This window comes from Paecilomyces variotii (assembly GCF_004022145.1).
Source record: "Paecilomyces variotii strain CBS 101075 chromosome Unknown C8Q69scaffold_1, whole genome shotgun sequence".
Lineage (NCBI taxonomy): Eukaryota > Fungi > Ascomycota > Eurotiomycetes > Eurotiales > Thermoascaceae > Paecilomyces > Paecilomyces variotii.
Genome location: NW_021167140.1, coordinates 4,610,273 through 4,623,315, shown reverse-complemented (window position 1 = coordinate 4,623,315; position 13,043 = coordinate 4,610,273). Strand labels below are relative to the sequence as shown.

Sequence of the window (13,043 nt, the reverse complement as noted above, 5' to 3'; positions counted from 1 at the left end):
ATTTAGTACGGTATAATGCATCGACTTACTTAGTAATTTGTAGTCAATTGGAGTCAACAAACCCGGAGGAGTAGTTCAGTATTTCATGACTGATGGGGCGAAGAGTGAAGGGATAGATTTGGTGACAGTGGAGTGTGATTTAAGTCACAGCCCATCTATAAAGAAGACAGAAGAGACGGTTCGTGTGGCATTTGGGCTGTGGGGGGGTTTTAGGATAGGATTTCAAAGTAGAAGATCCACCTGCTACTCTTTTATAGCTTCATTGCACTCTAGTTTCCACGCTACTGTCTGAAGACAGCATGCTCATTATTTTCCCATTTAACAGTAATAAGGTTTATATACTCTACGGTATTGTCTTGTTGGGGTTTTGCGTTCATGTTAACTTCGCTGAGAGATCTACTAGCAAAGGTATATATAACTGATGATTGATTAGAGGTTATACCCATATCTATAATGGGTGTTATACATACAGTTGATCAAGCTTACATAGGGTTCCTTAATCGGGAGTATTACTTATCATATGTGCAACTATATGAGAAAGAAAGAAAGAAAGAAAGAAAGAAAGAAAATAAGTATGTGACAGAATCGTCAATTCAGCCATCTATAACACCATCCAAATAAACACAACAGGACTCGGTTTACTCAGAGCGGACATTTCCCACTAGCAACCCAGTTCCTCCAAATTAATTGTAGGATATCAACAAATGCATACCAATCTAATCTTCATATTCTGTTCTTTTATCAGCAAGTAATCAAATACTTTCTTATCTTCAAAGCCATATTCACGTGACGCGCACCATGCAGTATTAAGAAGGTCGTATTGCGCCATGAGGCTATTTTAAAGAACAATCTGAGCGTCAAATTTATTTATTATTCTGCTCTTCATCGATATCAAAACTTTCTGTATTCGGCTGTTGTGCGTAGGAACAATGCGCTCATCTAGTCTCCTACTCCCACTGGGGGCTGCGTTGGCAGTGTCCCAGCAGACAATCCTACGATCAGATCTGGATACGCAGATCGACTCCTCGTTCCAGATCTATCGGAGCGATCTTTCCCCGCACCATTCCCTCCGCATCAAGAGCCAAAATGCAACGCTCTGCAACACCACCGTGAACCAATACACGGGGTGGTTGGATAATGGACACAAACATCTATTCTTCTGGTACTTCGAGAGCGAGAATAAGAATTCTACTGCTGCACAGGATGAACAACCTCTTATGCTTTGGCAGAATGGTGGTCCTGGAGCCTCGAGTATACTCGGGTTACTGCAAGAGCTTGGCCCTTGTCTAATTAATGAATATGGGAATAGAACCGTCATGAATCCATATTCTTGGAACAAGGAAACTGCGTTATTGTTTGTTGACCAGCCAGTTGGAGTGGGATTTTCGTACTATGATGGCGATTCTCTGGAAGAGCAGCCTGGAGACTCCTACGCCAGTGCCGCCGATATGTATATTTTCCTCCAGATGTTCGTGAGCCAGGTGTTTCCTGTGCATCGCAATGGCCCAATCACTTTAACGGGTGAGAGCTATGGTGTAGGCTTTCCCACGTTATCTTTGCCACTTGCACATTAATGGGAACTATACTATTTTCTGACACGAAAGATGCCTCTCTCTAGGGTCACTATGTTCCCACTCTGGGGGCTGAGATCGTCCGTCAGAACAGTCTTCACCCCACTCGTCCACATGTGAACTTGAAATCCATCGCTGTCGGCAACCCTCTTGTCAGCGATGCAGATAGAGCATTCGGGTACTGGGAGACGTTATGTACGACGAATCCGGGCGTCTCAGAACCTGTGTTTAATGAGACACGATGCGATATCATGGCGGAAAATCTCCCTCGCTGCCTGGAAGTCATCAAGACATGCAATACGTTCCCGGACCCGGCGATCTGCGAGGCAGCTAGTACGGTCTGCTGGGACGGCGTGATTGGCCATTATGATAGTGAAGCTGACGGTCTGCCGGGAAGTCGCAATCGTTTTGATAGTACGTGATTTTTCCCCCCATTAGCGATGTTTGACTACAGATTAGAAAGCTAAAGAAGCGCATAGTAACTCGACCATGCGAGAGTGCCGTGTTCTGCTACACCAAAAGTGCCCTTATCAACGACTACCTAAACTCACCAGCACCGTGGTCTGCACTCAGCGTACCCGCCGCTGTTAAGAACTACACCATCAACTCTGACGACGTGTATGGCCGATTCAAAGCCACAAGTGACATCACGCTTGCTACGGTCTCTTCCGTGCAGTACCTCCTACAAAACCAGATCGACGTCCTGATCTACTCCGGCAATCTGGACTTGGCCTGTAACACGGCCAGTTCGAAGCGATGGATGGACGCCATGCCGTGGAAAGGTCAAGCGGCGTTCGCATCAAAGAGCCTTACTCCATGGACGAGCGTTGTTGGAGGAAAGAAAGTGAAAGCCGGAACGTTCAAGGAAGTTAACATTAAGATCGGAGCTGCTGGTTCAAATTCGAACACTACGAGGTTCGCACTTGTTACGATCGATGGATCAGGACATATGGTGAGTAGCTAGCTTTCTCTTCTCTGATATTTATGTTCTTCCTACTCTTTTGGATTAGGAGCGTAATGAGTATGTGAAATGGCTAGCTGATATTACTCCTCCGGCATACTGTAGGTTCCCCAGGATCAACCAGAAATCGCATTAGATATGATCAGCAGATGGCTCTCGCGGGCATCATTTGCCTGAAGAGAAAGCTAACGCAGATACTATATTCAATTTCCAACGAGGAGATAATGAAATCGTTGCTTCCATAGCTTAGATATACACGTGGTCTGCTGCATATATAGACAAATCATTTACCACATGCTGCTAAAATGAGCCTCGCTTCAGATATACTACTAGGGCTATGTAATTGGTTCTGTACATTTATACTATCTCTGATTTCCTGTTCTCGATCGTCACGGCGTAGCACGATAGAACGAGGAAAACTATAGCGGGGAAAATGGACCAGGAAAGTCTACATACCTAGGTAAGAGTAACGCTCTAGGAAACAAAACTCCACACCAGCCGACGAAAGGAGGAACGACCTGCAAAGCCATACTGTACGTAAGACTCTAGGAAAGGAAGAAACACGACGAAATATGAAGAGAAAAGACGTCAACGTTACGAGCGTTACGAGTGAAAAGTGGAAAAAGCTGCCTAACACCATGTAGGGGAAACAAACTCCGGCCAAGAAGAGGAAACTAGAAACTAGAAACGATAAAAAAAGCAAACACCGTGCCCCCGTCTCCGCAACACCCTCCTCCAAAGCTACCGAGGAGTCCATGGACAGACAAGTGACAAGGAGAAAATACATGACAGGGAGAACGTGGCGGAAAGCAAGTCACCAGACGCTAATAGTGTCGTTTATGTACATACATACGCCGAACCCGTACCCCTTTCTCTTTTTTTCCCTCCCCCCCGAATGGTAAGATGATAAAAGAAAGTATGAGGAAAAGGAGAACCAAGGACAAGTTGAAACCGAAAGACCAATCTCAAATTGACGATGGTTATATATCGAATGGGGACAGTGTGACCTCGAGATGTCCTTACTGCAACCCGCTTTGATATTCCTTCCAGGCAAAGTCTTACACCTTTCCCATCTGGAATGTACCGAAGACACCCCCACCCCCTCCAGGAGTCAGAGCACCTACGCCGCTATTTGCATGTTGGTGTGGTGTCTGGTTCCCAGTTACTGCATGGGCTGTATTTGGGGTGTTAGGGGTACCAGCATTGGAGTAAATTGTGGCACCGTTCAAATTTGGTGTTTGTTGGACACCGTGGTAAGTCAGAGCAGGCATCTGCCCATTCAGTCCCCAAATCTGGCCAGAGTACTTGCTCTCGTCGATCGTTCCGTTGAAGACAAGTTGACGCATCTTCCAGTAGATCTCTCCTGTCACGAGAGAATCTGAACCGGCTTGGTGAGCAATACCGACGCGCTTGACGCCCAGTTCATCAGCAATATCCTGCAGACCCGACTTCTGTCCCAGGTTGGTAAGGATCTGTGCAGCGGCTGGAGTCAATGGAGAATCGTTGACGGCTTGATTCCTCCCAGCGTGCTTCATGAGGTACTTGATGTCGAATAATGAAGGGAAAAAGATGTTGAGGAGTTTGTGGAATTCTTCTTCGTCATCTGGGAGAGGCTTGCACAGCATGATCTTCATCAAATAACCGAAGTCGTATCCAGAGTGAAACGAGATCCAGTGGACATCGTCCAGTAAGACCAACCCGGAGCTAACGAGGAGGGCACCAAACTCGAAGGGATCGATACCATTCTTTTCGTGCATGGCGAAGTCGATGCCAGCTTTGGCCAACATGCTCGTCGATTCCTGCGCGTACATGTCGTTCTCCAAAGAGAACTTGAAATTGAATTGCCATGTACAAGGAGCTGGGACAAGACCGTTCGCATAACCTCCGTTTGTATCAGCTGCTGTTGGAGGCGGGACCTCCCCATCTGCGTTGAATAATGTAATGCCAAGCTGGATCATTTTCAAGAGGTCCACGTTGCAACGAAGCGTCTGGTAATGGTAGTCTGCCTTGTTGGTAAATGAACCTATGGGACGAGCAACGATACCGGGGAATTCTGTATCCTAGAAAGGTGTAAGAAGCAAGATCCAAAAGCCTAGTAGACCGTAGAGGAGGATATCTTACCATGCTGATGTACGGATATCGCTCAACCAAGCTCCGCAGAACGGCCAACTCTTGAGCTAGGTTGTGCCTCCAGACATCGCGTATCCTTGTCTTGACAGATCCGGCCTTTCCCTCGATCGCTAACCGCCCATCGTGTCCTTGATGTAGTTGCTGCTGCTGCTGGATCTGAGCGCCTCTGACAAATCCCATTTGTGCTGCATGGCTGGCCAAACCCGTTCCACCACCATCAGCTGCTGCCGCTCCAAAACCGCCCACTGACATGCCGTTCATGAGACCTGCACCGGAGAATGTGAATGGATTCACATTTGAGTTTGGATTGCCCGGTGCAAAGCCAGGGTGTCCCCCGAGAGAAGGGGGAGGCAGCCCGGCGCTTGCAGATTGTGCATGGCTCGGGTGGTGTTGTTGTGACTGTTGTTGCTGGAGGTGTGCTTGTTGAAGGTGAGAGAAGGGCTGACTTAGCGCAGACGGGCCATATCTGCCCACGGGAGGTGGCATTTTGCTATCTGTGAAGTGGTCTCTGGTCGTCGGAGGGGTTGAGCGGACAGTTTATGAACATGGGTTTCTCGGTCGGCGGAATGATATTCTCACCGCCCGGAGACGAGATTCAAGGCAAGGACTGGCGCTGGTTTCTTGTAGTCGTTTAGATGGGCGCTGGTCTGATACTTCAGTCATTGACTTAGCGGGTGAGCGTTCGATTGTCCAAGATCGCAAAGGCGAGTCGCGAACGACAGGCCTGGAGGGCGCCGCAGGTACAGAGCACCCCGATCGGGATTAGCCTGCTCACGGGACCGCCAAGCATCGTCGGACCTCGTCGACAGCTTCATTCTGCGCAGCGACTCTTCGATTCCTCCAGCATTCCACGACCGCTGCTCCTGCCAGACAAGCTGCTTTGACCTGTCAAGGCGGTTCCGAAAGCCTTGCCGGTTCATCTACACCCTTCACCCTTCCAATTGACCTTCAATCCGCCGTTTCACGGCACATATCGCCCACAATGGTCCACCGCAACCCCACCGGCTTCGATATGAAGGAGTTCAAGGCTGCTGCCTCTCCCAACTCCATCTGGGCAAAGAAAGACCCATGGGCTCGACAGTAAGCATTTATTATACCAGAGCGTATCGTCTTCGCACTTGTGCTAATTCCACCACCAGCGAGACTTGGCGATACACCGGTCCCTTCACTCGATGGAACCGCTTCAAGGGCCTTTTCCCCGGTTTGGGTTGGGCCACCGTCGCTTTTGCTGGATACTGCACCTATGAGCACTTCTTCCTCAAGAATGACCATCACCACCACGGCGAGGAGCACCACTAGATTCAACCGGAGCCGGAACGGAATGAACGACGAACGGGAACTGGAAGAACGGGACTGGAAGAAGGAGAATGGATGGAAAGCAAAGGGTTCGCGCAGCATGCGTATCTGCCTCTATGGCAACCATGTCTTTGCATCGCAAGATGGACGCGGCTGAAATTCAGGCAGACTCTCGAAGTCTTCAGACTGCTTCGAGGTCCAGCTGTATATATGGCGCTTGGGGTCTGAAATGTTTTTACTACTTTTTTTTTCGTTTCGGAATGTATGTAAATACCAACGTTTGCAACTTTACTCGATATTCCTATTACGCTGTTTGGTGCATTTTCACCTTCTCTTGTTGTCTTCTGTAATTATGGGGAAGCCTTCAAGACCCGCCCCAATCCGCTCTTTGGGATTAATAACCGCCAAGCATTGGGTAAATTAGGGGCAATTCAAGTGAAGGCTCAACATCGTCCATTGATGCCATATACTAGTTGGAAGTCAGAAGTATATTGCTTTCTCTATTTAAGCTATTTATTGGCCGCCAATTTTTGGCTACGAGTCTTAGACGGCTGCAACCGAACCGGAACCGAATATGTTCGTTCGATGGGAAAGAATGAATGAGTGGCAACTTCACAACATCTTGAATGCATGCATAAACCTCTATAGTGTCATTAAATTCGTAGAAACCTAATATGGTACTTTTATCCTGCATCCGCTGGCTCCCCTGCATCGAAGGCCTCGGTCAAATCATCCCTCAGGTACGTATATACAATCGGATATCCATCACAGCGAGATCAACACGAGTAGTCAGAGATCCCTGATGCAGATCTCTATTCCTCGAAAACCAAGGCGACTCCGTCATCTCCAGCGGTCACTATCCGCTTGCCGCCGACATGCACAAAACCGAGGATTCCTCCAGACTGCTCTCCTTCTGGGCCTTCCAGGAGACCCGTGTGGCCTCTCCATTCCTTCAAAAGTCCCTGGCCGGCCGCAGCTGTGCCACCCCGCGTATCCCATCGTCTAACAACACCGTCAAGTCCGACAGACGTGAGGAGCCATGATCGGCCTTGGCCAGCAGTAAGCGCCGCAGGGCCCGGGCGGGGAACTAAGGCGGGGCCAGATGCTGCCTCGCGAACAAATTCCACCTTTACTACAGCAGCACCTTCGTGGGCTTCTTTGATATGGCGACGAACGGCAAACCGGTGTGCCGTGTCAAAGAGAGCAATTGAACCGTCCACGGACCCGGCCGCAAGGAGTGTAAGAGGTGGTGCAGAGAACGACAGAGTCTCGATACTCTCAGACTGCGCCTGAAGAGAGGCAAGGAGAGTGCCTGCACCTCCGGCACCGACGGCTGCTTGGGAACCTCCAGCAGAAGACTTAGACTTGGATTTCGAGGAAGGCTTGTTTGATGTGGCGGCAGATGTGGACGAAGGCAGGCGGGGCAGGCCGACAACCTTGATATGACCCTCTGCACCGCCGACAGCGGCGAAGGCACCAGTCGGGGCGATGGCAACAGAGTACAGGCCACCCTCAACAGCGAAACGCTGGTCTTCCGGGGTCATACCGACAACAGCACTGGTTCCAGCAGATGAAGAGATGCCTGCTGCCGCAGCCGCACCAAAGACATCGTAGACATAGAAGGTTCCGTCCTCCGAAACAGTTGCAAGCAGCTTGCCATCCGGGGTCCACGCACCTGCAGTACAAGAACCGGTGTGCTGGAAGAAACTCTGGATGATCGTAATGGGGGATGCGGTGTCGTTGTGGTCAATACGGAACACCCAAGCGCTACCATCATTTGCACCCAGGGCGATCACGTTGCGAGTCTCCTCCTCTCCTTGCTGATAAGGGCAAACAGCAATCCAGTTGATCTCCTCAACTTCCTGCGCCTCCGCGACAAACGCCCATTGGAGTCCTGTCAACTGCGACGTCGTGTCGCGCCAGACGCGCAGACGTCCATCAAGTCCGCCAGTCACGACATATTCACCCTTTGGCTCTGTAAATGCCACAGCGTTGACGGAGTCCGTGTGTCCATCCATTTTCGCCAGCGGCTCTAGCGACTTCCGCTCTCCTTTCGGCTGCGGGTTCGATTCATAGCTTTGTGGCAAGAGAGGCCTCTCGTCCGTGGGAGTAGCATCGAAGACGTAACCGGTATCATCTCCAGAACCGGTGATGACGATCGAAGGGTGAACAGGGTGGTTGGCGATACAGAAAATGGAGTCGTTATGCTTGTCGAAATGCGCGAGAGAGTCGTTCTGCAGTGTGATTTCCTGGTCCTCGAAGACTACATCCTGGTCGTCGTCATCCGAGTCCATAGGATGATCCTCATCGGCGACGATTTCTTCCGCAGCTTCGTCGGCATCGAGGTACACATCTTCCTCATGATGAGGATCCTGCGAGGAAGACATTGTTCAATTTCTTCTTCTTGTCGTAATTTCGAAAGAGTATTTCAGTCGCGCACAGCGCACTGCTGGAGGGGCAATGAGGGGTAGAACGGGACTTCACTAGCCCTTTTTGACTCGATCGAAGATTGCCTTTGAGCGGATTGCGTTCTGCAGGAAATTTTCGACAGCGATATGTTAACTGGAAAGCAGATATTGGAGATCGCAGACTCTGCGCTGCGTGTTGATAATCAATAGTTACTTCCGTCGAGCTTAGAAATTCAAGTTGCCCGCTTTTCTTTTTTCTTCCGCTTTTGGAAGCAAACTCTGCAAACACCGGGAAATGCATCTTATCTCCGGTTTCTGATAAGTGATTCTGTTGCTTAACGCTCTTCTCCTCATAATAATAGAGCTTATTTGGTCTTTGCAACTAATAATCTACAATAATCGATATGTTCAGAGTGTACAGACTGCCGAAAAGTGCGCGTATATATATTAACAGAGACAGATAACAAGAAGCTCTAGATATATAAAAATCAAACCAGGATGTGAATCTATAGCTTAACACCCGCTTTGCGCCGTAATTCCCTCTCTCTGTCACGAAGCATACGGCGAAGAATCTTGCCGCTGGGGCTCTTTGGGATAGCATCGATGAACTCAACTCCACCCTTCAGCCATTTGTGACGCGCCTTCTGATCCTGGACGTGCTTGGCGATGGACGCAGCAGTCGTTGCATCATCACTACCTGCTGAGGACGACTTCACTATAAATGCCTTGGGGACCTCACCAGCTGCATCATCGGGAACGGCAATCACTGTGCAGTCTGACACCGCGGGATGCAGGAGAAGGTGAGCTTCCAGCTCCGCCGGCGCGACTTGCAGTCCCTGGGAAGGTAATTAGCCACTGATCCGATGATGGGCCATAGTCTATGAAGCGAATACATACCTTGACTTTGATCAGTTCTTTGATGCGGTCAACGATGAATACGTGTTCCTCTTTACTGGGACTAGGTCGGATAACCGCCTCATCGCCTGTGTGCATCCATCCGTTCTGGAACGTTTCTTTCGTGGCCTTTTCGTTGTTGAGATAACCCAGCACCACACTTGGTGAGCGAATCAACAATTCCCCAGGTGTATCATATTCCGTGACCTCCTTTCCATCTGCTGACACTATACGGGCCTCGACACCCGGAAGTAGGCAGCCGGAAGAACCAAGAAAGATGTGGTCAGGATGAGTAGAGCATACGACTGTGCATGTTTCTGTCAGGCCTGGTGAAGTCAGCACGTAAGGTCTGTGTCTGATGGAGGGTTCCGAGAGTAAACTAACCGTAACCCTGTCTGATCAGCCACTTCGGGTATTGCTTTTGTAAGTCTGCAGCTGTCTCCGCACCCAATGGTGCGGCCCCAGTAAAGATACCCTTCACATTGCTCAGATCGTATTTACTACAGAGTTCTTTATTACGAAGCATATTTATAATGATTGGTGGAACCTGGCAGGGGCATGGTTAGCACGGTTTCAGCTGCTTCTTCTACGGGCAGAGGCGTACCAGAAACAGGCTGGAGATACGGAAATCCTGAATAGCAGATAAGAACTGCTTCATATCGAACCTTGGCAGTACGATAGTCTGATCTCCACGGAAAGGAGCCGCATGGCAGATGACAACTAGACCATAGATGTGGCTCTGAGGCAACAGGTTGAGCACAATATCTGTATACGCAGATTGATTTCCCGGTTCGATCAACCTTTCACGCCAGTCGCTCTCGTACGTCGCGATTTGAAGCACGTTTGAGATCACATTACGGTGAGAAATCATAACTCCTTTCTGCTCGCTATTAGCTCTGGCATATAATAATACTGACTGCACATTCCGCACTTACCGGCAAACCAGATGTCCCACTCGAATAACAGAGGAATGCCACCTGTCGAGCACCCTGCCCACTACTCCATTTCGTTCTCTCCAGTGCTCGGAGAGACTTCCCTTCTTCGACAAAGTAGGAAACTGTCTTATATTCAGCCGGTGGCTTTGCGCCACCTAGAATGATTTCAGGTACTTCCAACAAGTAAATACGCTCCTTTGGAAGGCCAGCCTTAGCTGCAGCCTGGAGCGCGGTTGACAGCAGCGGAAGACATGTGAAAAGAGCTTTAGCCCCCGAATCTCTCAGTTGGTGCGTGAGCTCTTCGGCGGAATATGCTGCATTTGCCGGGGTGACGAGGCCATTCAATCGATGGACTGCCCATGCCAATGGGACAGTATCAATCTGCAGTAACAAATTGTTAGCACCGACTTTTGGGAGGAAGCTTCCACCACCTCGATTGGCCACTTACTGTGTTGACACTGAATACTGCAACAACCTTGTCCCACTCAGTGCCTTGATTAGGCTGCCAGCCAAACTCCTTCGCCAGGGATCTGGATAGGTAATCGACCCTGTCGACAACATCGAGTGCGGAGTAAGACTTCTTTGTTAAACCGCAAGTGAAAGGGTCCCGCGAATAACCTAGTGGATGGCGGCCGTGGAGATCTTGAAGCATGAAATCGCAAATAGGGACATCATCGGGGATGTGAGGGACATTTTTCGTCCACGACGGCGGGTAGAAGACCATCTTCGGGCTTTCCTAGCTGGAACTAAATCTGCGTTGGGAAGTGCAACAGATACGACTAAGACTTGCCACGATCGCAATCGCAGGGCAATTGCAATACAAAATCTATGACAGAAACTGTAGCTACCTACAACCAGGGGAAAGACATGAACAAGAGATAGCAGAGAAAACAGGAGGCAGGGGCCTGGAGAAAAGACCGAGGTCAATTTCTCCATGTTGAAGCGGGGAAGATGCCGTTCACCACATTCTGTCCGTGCGATTGGCGGGTGACATAAGGGATGGTTCTGATCTACCGGGTATCGGTAAACTCGCCGGGGTAACTATATCACGGAGCTTGTTCCACAATAATATCAATAACGGGGCCTGTCTTTTCTTTACATGCACGATGACTGGAAGATTCTTCGCATATCGCTACTGGGCTAACTTTGCATTTATTCACCAGAAACAACGAATTGGCATGTTGCCTGTACTAAGCATAACTAACGCCTCTCTCGGCTCTCGGTAATCTTGTCGCCTCACGGACCTCTTATGGATCGAAGTAGTTATCCCCTCTGCAGCTGCTTACGGCATATATCGTAAGCGAATAACCCGCTGAGAAACATATTACTTTTCCAGGTTAAAAGTTCAGTATATCCCTGCGATCCCGGCCTTGATCCTGCGGCGTGATCTGGCGCATCTACCATCCCTGGACGGAGATCGCGTTCGAATCCCCGGATTTTCCCCGCGTTTTCTCCCTGACGGCTCCCCGCATCGATTAGATAAGCATGGCGGTTCCGCCGGTTATTCTCATACACTAATTCATTATTCTAGAGAGAAACATATATTGATATACTCGCAAACTTTTTAATGTCACTCGGATGGGTACTAGGATTTAAAAATAGATCACCACATACGGTTGGAAGATTATCTTCATATCTACCCATTTGAGATAATACGGGATTTACATGTTTTGCCGAGCTGGTCTTTATAGTAACATTATGGTATTGTTTTAATTAGAATCTAGGTGCATTGTAGCCTCGATCCGGGATGCATATACGTATAGTTGTAGGGCAATACTGATAGCGCTATTTTTCTTATCGTCCTAGCCATCATCATGTATTATACTGAACGCTAGCTCCTTTTCTAATACGATACAGAATCTATCATCTGGAAAATCGGTTTCTGCCAACATATTCCCGGTTCCTTTTGACTCACGGATGGACTCCATAATCAGTATATCTTAGTCTAGCTGTGAACTCATGGGAAATTAGTAAGATACTTACTGTTTATTTTGGGCAGACGGGTCTTCGTAGAAGGAATAAATCCCTGCATTAGGATACCGACATCTCAATACATCCAGTTAAAAAGCTTTCAACACGAAGCTGACTCCCTTATGAATCCTGCATCTTCCAGATAACGGAGCTTTTATCAACAGAGAATTCTTCGCGGAGAACCCCGGGTTTAAGAACAGGACATTCCTCCTTGATATACTAGTCACCCAGGGTCTCTCGGCGATAGTGTAAGTGTCCTGAACAATTGAGGTTTTCTCTCTGGGTCTGTACCTCAGTACTGACAGCTCTGGGTTAGTAGTTCCACTATCAGCTACCTTTACTAGAGAAATATAGAGACTCTATCCTCCCCAAAGAGTTTGTATTATAACCTTCTTCTGTGGGACTGCGCTTGATAGCTATTCAACAAGTCTATCCTTTGTTTTATAGCTTCTATAGCACACTGTACATGTGTACACGCATTTCAGAGCCGCATTTCCTGAAACAACTCACTAGCCACCTGCTGTGCAACATCCGTGAGATTCCGCACTCTACTTCATGCGGGTCTCCGTGAAATTGAATGGTATATGCAGCCAATTGCATCATATTTGCCGCCGCCGAGACCACCAGTGAACAAAGAGCTGCGATTGTGATCAAGAAGAGAGGTTCACCTCACTTCCGGTCTTGATTTTATTTCTTCTTCCTCCAGCTCTTGATCCTTTCCTCCTCTCTGCTCATGTCACTCAACTACTTCGGATAGAGGACCATCTCTGATACTCTATCCGGACTTGGAGCCTCGTCACAATACCCCATAACATCTCGTACAACTCCGGATTCAGCGTTTGAGATTATCGTTTCTTGATCCCTGTGGACAGGCGCC

General features: G+C 48.8%; 5 protein-coding genes across 5 annotated transcripts; 2 read left to right on the top strand and 3 right to left on the bottom strand.

The window, feature by feature from the left end:
* The first annotated feature begins 850 nt into the window (after window positions 1-850).
* Window positions 851-2,868, top strand: C8Q69DRAFT_454478 (Alpha/Beta hydrolase protein). Its single transcript, XM_028629703.1, has 4 exons — window positions 851-1,535; window positions 1,619-1,985; window positions 2,051-2,523; window positions 2,638-2,868. Exons 1-4 carry the CDS (start codon window positions 930-932, stop codon window positions 2,707-2,709), a joined length of 1,518 nt encoding a protein of 505 aa, XP_028489959.1. The 5' UTR covers window positions 851-929; the 3' UTR covers window positions 2,710-2,868.
* C8Q69DRAFT_54902 (hypothetical protein) lies at window positions 2,846-3,455 on the bottom strand. The gene has a single exon (XM_028633773.1). It carries the CDS (start codon window positions 3,317-3,319, stop codon window positions 2,981-2,983), a length of 339 nt encoding a protein of 112 aa, XP_028489958.1. The 5' UTR covers window positions 3,320-3,455; the 3' UTR covers window positions 2,846-2,980.
* On the bottom strand, window positions 3,455-5,457 carry C8Q69DRAFT_54910 (CCR4-NOT core complex subunit Caf1). Its single transcript, XM_028633774.1, has 2 exons — window positions 4,654-5,457; window positions 3,455-4,592 (listed from the first exon to the last, which is right to left on the bottom strand). Exons 1-2 carry the CDS (start codon window positions 5,146-5,148, stop codon window positions 3,591-3,593), a joined length of 1,497 nt encoding a protein of 498 aa, XP_028489957.1. The 5' UTR covers window positions 5,149-5,457; the 3' UTR covers window positions 3,455-3,590.
* Window positions 5,458-5,644: 187 nt separating this feature from the next.
* C8Q69DRAFT_503817 (NADH-ubiquinone oxidoreductase B12 subunit) lies at window positions 5,645-5,961 on the top strand (the record flags this gene model as incomplete). Its single annotated transcript, XM_028632517.1, has 2 exons — window positions 5,645-5,742; window positions 5,802-5,961. The coding sequence occupies 2 exons, from the start codon at window positions 5,645-5,647 to the stop codon at window positions 5,959-5,961; spliced, it is 258 nt and encodes an 85-aa protein (XP_028489956.1).
* Window positions 5,962-6,770: 809 nt separating this feature from the next.
* On the bottom strand, window positions 6,771-10,919 carry C8Q69DRAFT_484846 (hypothetical protein; the record flags this gene model as incomplete). The annotated part of the gene is made up of 7 exons (XM_028631792.1): window positions 6,771-8,330; window positions 8,885-9,202; window positions 9,264-9,586; window positions 9,645-9,807; window positions 9,865-10,140; window positions 10,196-10,576; window positions 10,644-10,919. 7 exons carry the CDS (start codon window positions 10,917-10,919, stop codon window positions 6,771-6,773), a joined length of 3,297 nt encoding a protein of 1,098 aa, XP_028489955.1.
* Window positions 10,920-13,043: the final 2,124 nt, after the last annotated feature.